The sequence below is a fragment of the Dromaius novaehollandiae genome, chromosome 11, assembly GCF_036370855.1.
Source record: "Dromaius novaehollandiae isolate bDroNov1 chromosome 11, bDroNov1.hap1, whole genome shotgun sequence".
Taxonomy (NCBI): domain Eukaryota; kingdom Metazoa; phylum Chordata; class Aves; order Casuariiformes; family Dromaiidae; genus Dromaius; species Dromaius novaehollandiae.
The window spans coordinates 4,674,976-4,689,831 of NC_088108.1; the positions used below are offsets into that span (position 1 = coordinate 4,674,976).

Here is a 14,856-nt window from a genome sequence, read left to right on the forward strand (position 1 = left end):
CACCTGCATTTCTTCTAAGCTACAAAATTCTGCCTGGCACTAGCAAAACCAGCAGTGGAAGCACCAAAACACATCTCTTAAAGTGCAAGGAAAAAAAAAGTCTCCCTTCCTCCACAGAAGGAAAAAAGAATCTATTTTTCAGTTGCTTCTCTTTCTCAGCAAAAGACCGAGGGAAGATAATGGAATTTTAAGCAGGTGATTCAGCAACTGCATAATGTGCAGCTTGGAGGGACTTACATTATTTGGATCAAAGACTTATGTATTGCACATCTTAATTGGACCAATTAAAGTGGCAACACCGCACGATCCCTTGCCTCCAGAGTGTTGACTTAGTGCCTGTCTTTCTTCTCTGCACAAGTGAAACGAGGAATAAGTATGTTTGTAATGACTCCCTGAAAGTTAGGTGCCCCAGATCAGGACACACGTTTACATATATTTGATAGGTTTTGAGTCTGGACAACTTGCAGCAAAGTAGGGAAGCACCTCCTTAGCACATCTGAGCTACACATATGCACACACAATTACGTTGTCTTCACCCACCCACTTCTCTGGCCTCACCCTCTGATGTCCCATCTTGCCCCAGTTTAACAACTGTTCTGCAAATGGATCTTTCTGTTCAGATGCAAAACAGACACAGACGGCATTAAACGGAGTAGGAATACTGTGTAAATGGCTAGGCACCTGTTCTGCAGGTGAGCTTCTAGTTCGCACCGCTGCATTGTCTGCTGGCACTCCGCCTTGAAAGGACAGAGCACAACCAGCTTATCCAACAGGTTTCGCACGAGGAGGCTGGACTTGTGGCACTGCTGGAAAGAGAGTTTTTTGCGATCCATGGGACAAAAGTTGTACTCCTGCATGAAGTTCTCGAGGCACTTGAAACAGTACGTGTGTCCGCAGGGGGTGTCCATCGGTTGCAGCAGAGGCTGAAGGCAGATATGGCAGATGAGTTCGTCGTCCACTTCATCTTGGAAGTTATAGAGGTGATTGTCAGGCAAGAGGTGGGACTGACCACACTCGCTGCAGAGCTCGCCGGCCTGGGACGCGGGTTCTCCTGCTGCGGGGTCAGCCATGGTACCAGCATCGGGCGCGCCCGGGCCAGCAGGAAGAAAGCTCGTCACGCAGTTGCTGTCGGACACAGTTCCTCTAACGAGAAGAAGAGAAAGATTTCCAGCCAACCGTCACCTCTGCACTTAGTCAATTAAATATTAAACTGTATTCCTGCCTTTAGCTTCCCCGGTATCTTCGCCCCCACTAACCCATCTTATGGCTCTTCCTTCCAGTGCAGCCCTGTGAATGATCAACCCTGGCAATAACAAATGCTAGGGCCTGATTCAGCAAAACGTTTAAGCACATGGGTAAACTGAAGCCTAAATTACTTTATATGCAACAGTGACTCTGACTAGATAAAACCCTGCCAAACATACAAACTAGAAAAACTGAAACAAAAGCTGTGTGTTCTTGAGGGAGAACAACCCAGAGGAGAGGAGGAAGGGAAGGGGGAGAGAAAATAATCAAGACAGTCATTTTTTTAAACTGCCAGTTTCCCTGTGTAGTTTTCCAGATGATACAGAGTATTACTCATTTTAAAGTTATGCATGGCAAGATATCTGCCTGGGGACTTCTGGTTGTCTGGATTTTTGTTTTGTTTTGTTTTGTGTTTTGGGGGGGAAAGAGGAAAAAAAGAAGAGGAAGAAATTTTAAAAGGGAACTTTAAAAAAACCTAAACCACATTTCCTTCCTCTTAAGCCCACTCCCTCTGAAAAAGAAAACATTTAATTTCAACAAAGACTGCATTGTTCCCAACTCATCCATGCCCAAGTTCACTCACCGAAGCAGATTTCCTATGAAAAGACTAAAGCCTTCTAAGAATAAAAGAGATGCAAAAAACAGTCCATGTCACAGTTTGCTGTAATGTAACACACAGGCTTGAATTTCAGCATATTTTTAATAGCTTCTTACAGTTAGTGAAAATAAGATAAGGCGCAAGCTTAGTTCTTTGCAGCTGCCTCTATACTGATTTTAGTAAAGACATCTCCATCCACATCCAATTTGAATCTTGCCTGTTATAATCAAATATAAAATTCACCTGAGTTTGCTAGCAGATAACTTTGCAAGCACAGACATTCCTGCGGGAAGGATTCTTTTCAGCCTGGCAGCTATTTTAATGAAGCAAGCAATGTGGTCCTCCATGAAGCAAACACTCTGTATTATACCTTTTTATTTTTTTTGGAGTCCATTTACAAAACCCAGACTCTTCTAACATGAAAAAAACCACAGAAGTGTGATGAAATGGAAAATGTTTGAAAGACATGGAAAATGTGTGAAAACAATGGCTTTTTCTGGAACAGGTAAAAGCCCAAACAAGAGCGAACGCTGGTCCGCACCAGTGCCTGGCATGCAGCAGCAGTTTTGGAGGAGGGTAGGCTAGAACAAGATAGTGAGAACGGCAAGAAAAAATTAGTCATGGGTTTCTAATAAAAAAATCATACATCATTCCACTTCAATTAATTGTCAAGCATAAGTCAGCTATTTAATTAAAGGGATAACATATCACCAAAAAAAAGGAAAAAAGAGCAAGCCATTTTATGGGCAATTTTTTCTACCTAGCCATTGGAACTTGTTCACTTCAAAAGAGTAAGTGTTATTGTCAAGGTCCCAGGTGGGTCCAGGGCACAAGCCATTTGCTTCTCCTCCTCTTGCTGCAGTGCCAGAAAGCATCTTCCCTTGAGGAAAGCACTTACACGGGATATTCTTTGGTACCTACCTCTAGCTGAAACGGACTCAGATATCTCTACTGTTTATCTTATAAAACATCGCCATTTGACCTTAGATTATCTTACAATCTAAAAGGTCACATTTTGACATCAGACAATGACTTAGCATCACCCACCAATTCTAATCAATCACTTCAGTGCCAGCACTTACAGAAACGCCAAGCTTTCAAGGCAAACCCCTACCAATAAAATACTTGTGCTTCGGGTTGCAGTATTTGAATAAAATTTTGGCAGGCGATTAAACAAATCAGTTTCTCAGTGAAAACAAACTAGAGTAATTTTGCTGAGAATCTACTTGTATTCAGGGCTTTTCCCACATATTTACCAAATGCGCTTCGCGCGCTCTGTGTCTAAAGGTTATAAGAGATGAATCTCACTTATGAGTCATTTCAGAACTGCAGGGAGATAAAAACATTGCCACAATCTTTCTTTTCTCCTTCTTGTAACTCTGTGTTGCTCCGTCTTCTCTGTCCTGCACCTTCGAAAATAAGGTGTGAAGCGCTTGTCTAGAAGCGCCAAAATAAGTTTTGCTTTTCCACCGCCGTGGCTTTCGGCGGGGAGGGCTGCAGGGAGCCAAGCCCGACGCCTCGGTGACGAAACCCGGCGGGCGCCCGGCGGCGAGGCAGCGGCCGGGCAGCGGTGCCGGCACGGGCGGCAGGCTCCGACAAGCCTGCCCTGCGCGCCGCGACTCGGGCAGATGCGCCGCCAGAGGAAAATTGCTAACGTCTTATTCAGAGGCGACTCCTTCGGCGCAGCCAGATGGACTTCGAGTGTCTAGGAAACGCACTGCGTCAACACAACAGGCACAACTGCTCCCTGCTCGGATGCAGCAGCCTTAATTGTGGTGGACTCTATCAGGCCCTAAGACAGTGCTTTTTAGGTGAAATACAAAATATGCTCAATCATCAGTGGTTCCATCAAATCTCAGCTACTCACTCAAACCTCTGAAGCTCCGCGCAACCCCATCTCCTCCTTTCTTGCATTGCTCTTTTTGCTGTACCACAGCCCCTTTCCCGCTTCCTTCCAGCGATGCCGCTCAAACCCCCTCATAGACATTCCCTGCTTTTACCTTTCTCCACAGTATCCGGATCTCTGCCTAGGCCTCGCTCTTACCACAAAACACTGATTTCAACAGAAGGGTGCATTAGCTTCCGCACAACATACATAATATGAGGAAGTCGTAAAATAAGGATCTAGCTTTGTCCCGAGTTCTTACTTACTGGCTACATAAAAATGTAAAAGCCCAATATATATATTAAATATATATGTTGCTGCCATAATGGACTCTGCTGTTTATAAAGTATAATGCAACGAATGCCTCTAGAGTCTGAATTATTTAGGAAGCAATACTCTATTCCTCAGTGAAGAAACTAGCAGAAAACTCTTTAGATTTCCCCGTTTCTTACCCTGTGTGGCTTAGGGCAAAGATTTCTTAAGCATCATCTTCACTGTATGAAATAATTCATGTTGGTTTTTTTTAAACTAGGATTTCTTGTACTGTAATACTGACTCAAAGAACAGATTTTTTTTTTTTTTTTAAAAAAAAAGGAAGACTTATCAGGTTGTCTAATCTATTTCCCCGGCAAAGCAAGACTCTTCCTGCCAATATTAGCACGTTGCCTATTCTTGTTTGAGCTCTGCTGGGGCACAGAGCCTCGGAGATGCACCCCCCGCCCCGCGCACCCGCACTGTGGTTAATAGCATAGTAGGGAGCCTGCCAAGAGCTACACAAAACCAAACCGCTTGGCTCCATCTCGGGTGGATAAATTCAGTTCAGAACTGGTCTCCAATACATCCCTGAACATGTAAACAGCACCAGTGAATTACTTCTACAATCTTACCATCTGAAGTCTTAATATTTCCAAATCTAACTCCTGCTCCTTGTTTTTAAGGCATATAACTCAGCCTTCATTTAGTTTTCTGCACAAACAGGCAAAACTCAGTCCAGGCCTGTCTATTCATACAGACCCAACGTTTGATAAAAGTCATCTTTCAGTTACAAAAATATTTATCTTAATGACATCTCTTTGAGGTATGCTATTCCCATTTAAAGACGGAGAACTGACATCAAGGGAGGCTAAAATATAGATCCACAGCGGTATCAACTCACAGGAATGAGGTACTTATATATGACTGTGAATGTAGCCCTAAGCAACTTCACTAAGATCATAGAGGTCTTCAGAAAAAAACAAAAAACACTCTGCAAGTCCAAAACGATATCAAAAAAAGGAAAAAAAAAAAAAAAAAAAAAAGACTGTTTCCATTAACTGATTTACAAAACCACAAGTACGTTAAGTAAACCAGAGCACATCCTACACTGCAAAATTGTGAAACGAGCAGTCAGCCTACAGCAAGGCAAGGACACAAGACAGAAGTGTCAGGATTCTTCCTAACAGGTCAGGATGGCTAGAAAAATGCCTCATAAAGCTTTAGTTAAAAAGAAAAAGTCAAATAACTAGTTCTTAATATTAAAAAGTTATTCGTAACATGGGAAATATTTCGGCAGTATAAGGGGTTTTACGTTCTTCACCTTTAGGTTAAAGCTTCCGTACTGATGGGGATCGATGATACTGAAGACCCCAACGTAAGAGTTGACTTTGAGGCTTCCAGCTACAGGCAGCGCGTGCCCCACGCACGCTGCTAGGTAACAGCTCACTGCAATACTTATGCCAGTTGTTGTATTTATGAGGACGTTTCCCTGAGAGACTGGAAAGGCAGCATTCCAGCCAAAGGCCAAAGCAATTAATTTGATTTCCTCGGGTGGACAAAAAGCCCAAATATGCTGGATCGATTACGACAACTGAGGGCGCATGCCACCAAGGTGCTAACCCAAAACACTTAGCTTCCATAAAAACAGCAAGTTCCAGATGGATCCCGACAAACTCAGCGCTCTAAAAATGAGCCATAAGAAAAAGTGAGATAATTTTTGCAAAACTTGCTTCAAATAGCTTTCACTCAGAGCCTGGTGTTTCGCAAAATGGCTTTTTCTTCCGGGGGGGGGGGGGGGGGGGGAAGGGGGAGCGCACGCGGGGATTATATATTGCAAAAGTGTTCTGTAACAGATTTTTTTTTGCCAAATTTCAGCTCTGCTCCAAGCAAGCGTTTCACATGCAGGAAGAAGGGCCAGGTTTTATGTGAGCTACAGAAATGTTCTGACTGAACGCTTCCACTGTGCTGCTACAATATTTCACAACCATGACCAAGTCGTCCTTATTTTCTATGCCACTGCTGTAAACTAATGTTGAAACATCGGAGGATTTTTGTAAGCCTATTTAAAGCGGGTCAGCTTTCAGCAAAACTGCAGGACTGAACCCAAGAACGGTTTGGGATGGTGACACAATTCAGCGGCCTCTTGCCTTTCCCTATTATTTTCCGATATTACTGAAGATTAGGTCACCGGTATAAAAGTACAAAGTCAAAGCTTCTGTAAACTGCAAGTCTGTACAGCTAAATAAGAAATAATCCTTTCAGTGATTAACTTTGCCTTCAAGTCAAAGCTTTTCTAATAAGCCACCTCTGAGCGAGGAACTGCTCTGCACATCTCCCAATGCTTCAGTCAAGAAACTGAAGTAGAACTACGCTCACCCCAAAGGAAGGCTGCCAGTTAAAAACCTGTCATCCTCCCAAGCATATTTGCCCATTCTTTATTCCTAAATTTGAAAATAAGTTTTAGCCTAAATCCCTTTTATTTGCCTGCTTGTCGGACGACATTGCGTAGAACCGGCTCAATCTCCTTCTGGGCAAGTATGTTTTCTCTGCCAGAATAACAGAAAACCGATTGTATTTTCATGAATTATAATCAGAAGCTTTATCATGTTAGACTAGAAAAGACTTTTTATTCCAGGAAACACTATTCTGAGAGATGTGCTAAAAGGCTTGTTTGACCACGGTAAGACTACGCCAAGGAATTTTCTCCCGAGTGACTTTTGCAGTATTGGCTCTCCAGCACAGTAGTTGCGTTTGTGTTTCTAACATAATACACTTACAAAACAGGGTTTTTAAGCAACTGCTTTTGTAGTCTTTTTGACAGCAGTGGGATTACACCAATGTAATTCCAGCAATTAATCCCAGTTCATTCTACAGAGCAGGAGATCCTGGTGTTATCATTTAATTAATATTACCTGAGTAACAAACACCAGTAAACTCCCTCCCTCCCCCATTTGGTAAGGAATTCAGTAGTGGTGTAAGATGCTTTCCACCTGTGCTTTTCTTCCAAGTGGTTTAAATAGCAGCTATGTTAATTTATTAGTGTGCAAAGCAGATAAATTAAATGCTAGCAAATAGAAGCGAAGACATGTGCTGCTGGAGAAGCTGTTCTATTATATTTCTTCATGCTTTATCACCTTTGTTAGATGCTTCTCCTACACCCATGATCCTTTCTACACCCTTTCTTCTGTGCAAACATGCAAGCTACTGAGTTTATGCTCAGGGGAACACAAAGCTTATGCAAATTCTTCTGTTTTACCACTTAGATCAATTTGCATCTCTGCAGGATTGGATCCAAGGACACCTATGGAAGTTTCCACATTGGCAGCATATATGGATTTTCTTTGCATGTTCATTAGGTTTTTTTATTCTCTCTAATAATCTCTCTCTAGGAAATTAAATACCCCTACCACCTCCCCCATCCACACTTTAAATTTGGCAGCAATCTGCAATTCCATCCCTTAAAAAAAAAAAAATCAGTCCAATGTTTGTGGATGAGGTTTTCTAGTGACAAAGAAAGAAGGAATCCAAAGCTATAATTTAAGGATAAAGGATTTAATCTGTAATTAATAACCAAAACTTCTTTTGCAATTAAAAGAAAAAGCCCAAAACCAAACCAAAGAGGGATTAGGAGATCTGATGTTAAGATTTAGGCTTCATCTAAATATTGGGTAGAAAACTTGCTTTCCAAAAAGCTGATTTTGCTTCTGAGGACAGGAGGTAAAGATCATATGTCTATTGTCTATATATGAATACCAGACACTCTTACCACATCATTGTCCATGTGTCTACCCATAAATTCCTTGTTTATAATAAAAAATAGCAGCACCATTTACAGAATCCAGGAATAAGCCTTTGTAACTGTCCAACCCCTATAGGTATTTCCATAGCAATACCCTGACAGTTTTACCATAAGTGGACCGGCAGCATGAAAGCAGAATTTTGCACCTGATGAAGTGTTTCCTATCAACAGATTGACAGTTACAGATGTTAACATCACAAGCTGGATCAGGGCTCTACCACAGGAGAAAGCAGTACAGAACTTTTAGTTACCCTCACCAAGTCAAATTTTGATCTCAGTTACACTATTTTTTTTTTTTTTAATAATACTGTGTCCTAAAGTTAAGCGTTTGGCACAACATATGACAGCATCCTTTTATATCAGTAGGCATTTGAAATTCAACCTGCAAAACAGAGCAAATTATCAGGCAACAAACACACAGCATGGCTAAGAGAGCTATTGCAAAGGGTCCCGCTCAGCTCCCTTAGTCCTGGCTCTTTTTTGCAATGGTGCCAGACGGCTCTAGCCCGTGCTTTCTGCCATCAACAACTGGGCGTACTACTCACTCTGCACACAAAACCCACGACTTCCATTCACAGGGTTAGAGGGCATTTTTGCAAAGCCAGTGCAAAGTACTTTCTAGCCCAAGCTTGTTCCCACTAAGAAAGCTGAATTAAAAAAATAATTAGGTCTGTAATTCCCCTTACATCTCACCAAATCAGGGGAAAGGGGAAAGAAACCAACACACTTATCTATTTAAAAAAAAAAAAAACACATACAAATTCCCTGCACCACATGCTCTCAAGCTGCAGTTCCTCGAGGTGCCGTGCAGCAACATTTGAAGCTTGTTTAAACTCCTGCCAGCACCCGTGGGCAGGCTGAACTGCTGCTGCAACCAGCAGCTTCACGGCCTTCACCGCGGATGGCAGCAGGTAACCAAATAAGCACTACAGCAGAAGTAAAAAAAGATTTGGATTAAGGATTGCTCTCCTGCAAGACTGACAGAAGGGCATCAGGGCTCATTTTTAGGGGACTGGAGACATTCTACCATTTAGGACATCTGTGCATGAACTTCAGTGCAGTTGCGCATGTCATTTAAGATGAAATCTGCCTTTTCATCGTACAGTTTCACCTGGAGTATTTTGTTGACTTAAAGCAAACAACCTCACAAGCTGGAAAAAAAAGCAAGATTTTAATTTGTTTTTTCCAATCTTATCCTGATTTAGAGCTGTGTCCAGCTCCACCTACCAGAAGCAGGTCTTTATAACCATTGTTATCTTACCCTATTATGTACGTATTTACAGTATGAGTAAATTGATATTTATATTGCCCCTTGTTCTAAGAAGAACTGAAAAATCTGTATTGCTTTCTCACCAGTTAGAAGAGCTGCAAGCACAGCCCTGGGGACCAAAGTCCTTCCCCTATGCACAAACCAAGGCAGCAACCACATTCTTCCCTAATCACCCGCGAACAAGTCGCAGAGTGACCTTGGGTCGGGGTACAGGCAGGGGTGGGAAGGCAGCCTCCTTTCTCTCGCCATTTCTGAGCCTGTTGAAATGACTAGTAAAGTAGCCAAGCAAGCAGGCGTTAACCTCACAGGGGAAGTTTTTTTTGTTTTTTGTTTTTTTTTAATTTTGTCACAAGTACAAAAAGGCTGAGAAGACCCATTACATTTATTTTTGCATGTCCTACTTGAAATAATCATACAGCTATTTTTTTCCACTACCAATTGAGACAGTTTAATATTGAAAGTACTAAAAATAGTATAAAATATTCTGAGCTCTAAAGTTCCCAGGGCACAGACTGGGTTTGTGGGGGTTTTCTTCCCCCCCTCCCATCTCCATTTAGAGCACTGCAGCAGTGCTTACTAGGTGAGAGGGATTTTATCTGTTATTTATGAGTTAGGAGGTGGGAGGTTAATATGCCCAAGAGCTTTACAAATAAGGCTGATGACGATTTATTGCGCTTTCAGCAACTGCAAAATAACCGATGTCACGAGCAAGCCCTGTAACAACTCAAAGGAACCGTTCAAGTTTTATCTCGACCCTTTTCTAATTGACAATCAGCTCCGAAAGGAAAAGTCTGCTGCAGCTGTTTACGAAACGCCTAGGGCCCGGACGAAGCCCAGACAAAGCTAGACAACACTTTTTAAGCCTAATCCATTGCAGGACTTCCCTTCCACAGACAGTTCCAGATCAGGAACAATATAGTCTGCAAACAAACTTTGCCTTGAGACCCTCTAAACGCAGGGGAGCAACACGTATACCTAAAACCAGCTGCTGATTCGCTCTCCAGGTTTCTCCAGCTCTATCCTTTCCCTCCTTCCAGCTGCAGATGCTTTTCCCTGGACCAGCATAGCAATTCCTACCACTCGTGGTCTCTAACCCATCCCCCTCAACACTTCAGACACTTCCTGAGCCAATTTCTCATCAACTATCTGTCAGTCACTCTGTTTAAAAGTTTGCTAGATATCTGCATATTTTTAAACTCAATTTGTGTCAAAGAAACACGCTATGGCAGAGCGACATTTTGCATGTTATAAATCAGTGAAGACAAACCAATGAAGGACTGTCGCATGTAATTCCCAGCAACTGCAGGGAAAGCACCACTAAAAGCAGCTGAAAAGGAAAAGCCAAACAAGGGGGGTTTTGTAGTAAATCAGCAAAACATACTCAGGCCTGTGAGTAAGACAACAGCTGCGACTACTCTGGCAAGACACACACAACCAGGATGAAACCAGGCAGCTTAATCTTCAAAGTGAAGCTGATGTGGCCATTTCAACAGAAAATTTAGAAATACATGGGACTGCACACTGAAAGGTAGAGCAGGGGATGGTTAGGGAACTACAAGTATTTTGGCCACCTCCCATTTGGTCCAGGACTCTGCAATTTCATAAGCACACAGAAATTCAGCAGCTAACTATACTTCGGGAAGTATACAGCTATCGTGTTTTCCAAAACCCTTCATCACAATTTCTAATCGAAGTTGCTGGATGCTCCATTGAGCTGGCAGTAATGTTACACAGAATAATCCTCAACCTGTTTCACCAGGTGCCTTTGAACCTCACATTGGTCTTAAAGCAGGAGAAGGTCCCCTAGCTACCAGGTTCTTTCATGGCCAAGCTACAAACACCATACACCTATTTCTTCCACCTTTTACAGTTCTTCTCCAGGCTGGCTGGTTTGGTTTTCTAATTCTTGCTCACTTCCCCCACTATTCAGTTAGTTGGAAACTCAAAAACCCATTTGCTAACAGCAAGTTTGCTTTTTGCTGCACAGCACAAGCCCCTCTCTCTATTTCATAGATTTTTTTTTTATGCTACCACATCGCTATTTAAATGCGTTAAACACGCATCGGGCTGGCATGCTAGAGCAGACGCAGAACGGAGGGGAACAGAGGTGCGGTTTTACAGCACAGTGTTGTTCTCCAGCAGCTCGCTCACCCCACACGAGCTTGTCCTCCCGTTCATCGTTTTTTCACTTCACCCTCAGCCACGCGAGTTTCCCTGCACCGCTGCCGCTCTCTCCAGGAGCTGGCGCGGGGAGCAAGCCCCAACCCGGAGCGGGGCATCACCCCTGTGTTCACCCCGTTCTGCTGCAGACGTGCTAGGCCTTGAGGGAGCAGCTCGAGCACGCAATTTGGGAGAAAAGGAGTTTTGTTTTGCAGGAGCCATGTGCGCAACTCGCTTTCTCCGCGCTGGAGAGCGGCCAAGTCGCTCCGGCCTTCAAGCGGCAAGGACGGCGGCCAGCGCCGGCCCTCGAGGGCACGGCAGGCACCCGGCCCCGCTGCGGCAGGGCGACGCTCGTCCACGTCGCGCCTCCCAAACCGCGGGCGGCTCCGGGGTCTCCAGAGGGTGAAGGACTGGCCCGGGCGATGCTGGGGCCCTGCCACTGTACAGAAACGGCCCTTTTATCTCCGCAGCACCGCACGCCGTGCCCCGGCCCAGCCGAGACCACCCGTAACACCTACTGTCTGCACTCGAGCTCGGAGAGAGCCGTCTGTGAAGTCTGTGGAGCGTCCCAGCGCCTCCTTCAGCAGCGCCCGCTCTTCCCCCGGCGGAAGGAGGAGCTCGTGAGGGACCCCCCAGGGCCGGCTAAAGTGAAGCAAAAGCACTGCAGCATCTTCGTGGTCACCGTACCAGCCTCTCCCCAGGGCGGGCCCGCGCTACCGCCCCACCTGCCTCCCGCCCTCCACGGCACCTCCCAGGCGCCCGCCTCTCCCCTCAGCTCCTCGTCACCGGCTTCCCGCCGAAGCGCCGCGCGGCTCCCAGCGGGGAAGCGCCGGCCCTGCCCCCCCCCCCCGCGCGGGGAGGCACCGCCGCAGGCCGAGGCGCCGGGCTGCTGCGCGCAGCTCCCCCCCCTCCCCCCCCCGGGCCGCGCAGCCCCCTTCACCTGCCCCGAGGGCGGCGCGGGGCAGCAGCGAGGCCCGGCAGCCGCCCAGCCCGGCCCGGCCCGCCCGCCCGCCCGCAGAGCCCGGCCGCAGGGCGGACGAGCGCATCGTCCCCGCCGGGCGGCGGGAAGCGCCTCGCCGGCGCCCCGTCCCCTCCCCCCGCGGGGGCAGCTCCGGCCCGGCCGGGCCCGCCGCCCTGCCCCGCTCACCTGGGGGGGGGGGGCGCCGCCGCCGCGCAGGGCACGCGACCGGGGGCGGGGGGGGGAAGCGCGGCTCCTCGCCGGCCCGCGGCGGCGCCCAGCGCGGCTCCTCCACCAAGTTTCCGGGCGGGGAAGAAAGTCGAAACCTACGCGAGGGGAGGAGGCGGCGCAGCCGCCCAGGTGTCTCCGGCCCGGCCCGGCCCGCCCCTCCCCGCCCCCTGCGGCCGCGCTCCGCCGGGGGCCGCCGCGGGGTCCGTCTTGTCCGCGCCGCCGCGGGGGCCGCCGCCGGCTGCGCCTCGGGGCCGCGACCCCCGGCAGCCGGGCCCGGCCGCGCCGCTTCTCCGCTGCGGGGCAGCCGCGGCGGGAGGGCGGCAGACGGGGCTGGGAGCGGCGGTGCGCCAGGCCGCGGGCTTGGCGTGCAGCACCCGAGTTAGCACTGAAGGCAGAGCCGCTCCCGGCTGCGTGCCAGGCTTCCCCTGCTGCCGGCTCACTTTTAAGCCCACACGGTGAAACACAATTGTTTTCGGGTGGAAAAATAACCATCATTTTCTCAGGGTGATCATTTCTTTCCCTGGTTCCTCACAGCGCCTTGCAAATCCTCCGACTAACAGTAAAGAGGGCAGCACAGGGATACAACGAAAAACAAGGCTGCTTAAACCTTGTGTTTTGTCCAAGAAGGAAAAAAAAGTAGAAGATCATCGTTTCTGAGGGGGGGTTATTAGCAGGGAAGCCTGTGTGCCTGAAGGTGCCGCGCAGGTGGCCCTAGCGCGCAGCTGCCTGCCGTCGGCAGCCCAGGCGTGCCCGCGCTGCCGGAGCAGGCCGCGGTGAGGGGGGAGCGCCTCGAACCCCTTCCCCACGTCCCTTCGCCAGGGCTCGGGATTTACGGTGTTCGAGATGGGGCTGGGAAGAGACGTTGCTACGGAGAGGAGAGATAGTGTTTGGTTTCAGACACGGGCAGATCTGACTTAATTTCCCAATCCTGCGTTGTATTTCCTGTGTGATCTTTTGGGTTCTTCACCAGCTCACTGACTCTGTGTTCCCTGCTTTTGTCCGTAGAAATCTTTCACGGAGGGGCTGGGAGCTCTGCCTGTCAGTACGTAACAAGATGTCCATGTTGCAAAGGTGAGGCCATGGGAGATGCAGCGTGTACTGAAAACGCAACCAGACCCTGCTCCTCCTTCAGATCGTCCTTAGAAATCCCGTGGAACCAAGGCACGCCAGCAAGGCCTCCTTTGTCAGGATCCGAGCTGCTACAGGACACCAACTGTAAGACATTTAGGATATTTTTGTAGGGATTGACTGAGAACCGTGATCTAGTTTCACAAAACCGCAGGTTTGGGTTAGACTAAATTAACTGTCTGATAGGATTTCATCTGAGGCACCATGGTTGAGATGGTGGGGAAAGATGGGTGGCATCGTGCCCTCAGACCACCCTGAACAACTCAATATATTTTGTCAGTATAGTGGCTGCCTAGTTTGAGGCTTTGGGCAATTTAACTCTTGTGCCAAGGGGAAATAGCAGCAGGCCAGAGCTGCGTAACTGCTGGAAGTGTGTTGACAAGTTGGTTGGTAGCACTCAAACCCAGTATAGAAACATCAGGCTGTGCCTGTGCTGCCTGCCAGCCTCACGCCGGAGCCTGTGCTTAGGCAGAGCTCATTTATATTGAGCGCTGACTTGCGTGCGAAGAGGCAGAGGCTTAAACTAAGCTCGGTGGGGTGCTCCTAAGGGGAGCGGCTGGAGCCTTAGAGAACCCGTCTCTCCTCGGTGCAGCCTACGGCTCGGTCTGGGAGGACAGGAAATGTGTGGGTGAACGTGGGTAGCACAAAGGCAAACCCCAGGGAAATTTCAAAGACATGCAAACCTTTAAAATTAGGAGCTTCATCTAGTTAGCGCTTGCTGGAGATTTTTATCATGGATGATGACCTGTTTTCCTGAGTGGACACTATGTAATTAAGGTATGGTGAAAGTTTATTATATAAATGTGCTGGAATTCTGGTTTGGCTTTGCAATAGAGGAGTCCCGCTGATTCATGGTTATCACATGGGCTCATGGAGGCTCCAGGTCTCTGCTCTAGAGCTAACACAAACGTAGGGAACTGAAATTAATTCCTTTCTTTGGCTAGGCAAAAGCAGCCACACTGTAAATAAGACTGTGGCTTGATGACATGAAGTCTTTGCTGTATTACTGGTTCCTACCTGTTCCTTGGTCCTGCCCCTGCAACACAGCACACCACCCCTGAGCTGTTTCTGTGCAACTCCGCGTGTGGCTGAGCTGTGAACCAGATCGGGATACTGATCCATCTGAGAAATAATCCAGGCAAAAATATATATATTTTATTTAAAAAACATAAACATATTTTAAATAGATGCATATATATTTTAAAGCTAGATTAGTTCCCAAATCTAGTTTATAATTCAGAGATCAGTGGTATTCTCTAGTACTAGTACAGGAGCAAGCAATAGTGGAGGGAAGTGGCAAAATATGAAACTGGTCCTGGTGAAGAAG

The 14,856-nt window shown here is 47.0% G+C and overlaps 1 protein-coding gene and 1 long non-coding RNA gene across 3 annotated transcripts in view; one reads left to right on the forward strand and one right to left on the reverse strand.

Annotated features, from left to right (window-relative positions):
• The window catches only part of LOC112982952 (ligand of Numb protein X 2-like), a 30,163-nt gene extending 18,272 nt beyond the window's left edge, over positions 1-11,891 (reverse strand). Inside the window, exons 1-2 of the mRNA XM_026099717.2 lie at positions 11,731-11,891; positions 682-1,143 (exon numbers count right to left, since the gene is read on the reverse strand). Coding sequence (XP_025955502.1) covers positions 682-1,070 — 389 coding nt within the window. The 5' untranslated portion in view covers positions 1,071-1,143; positions 11,731-11,891. The remainder of the gene's footprint in view (positions 1-681; positions 1,144-11,730) is intronic.
• A 799-nt stretch (positions 11,892-12,690) lies between these two features.
• The window catches only part of LOC112983003 (uncharacterized), a 30,768-nt gene continuing 28,602 nt past the window's right edge, over positions 12,691-14,856 (forward strand). The window contains exons 1-2 of one of the 2 annotated variants that reach the window (XR_003259124.2): positions 12,691-12,905; positions 13,407-13,616. This is a non-coding gene — a long non-coding RNA (uncharacterized LOC112983003). Of the gene's footprint in view, positions 13,617-14,856 lie in introns of both variants that reach the window. The other variant, XR_010390990.1, reaches the window with a different exon arrangement.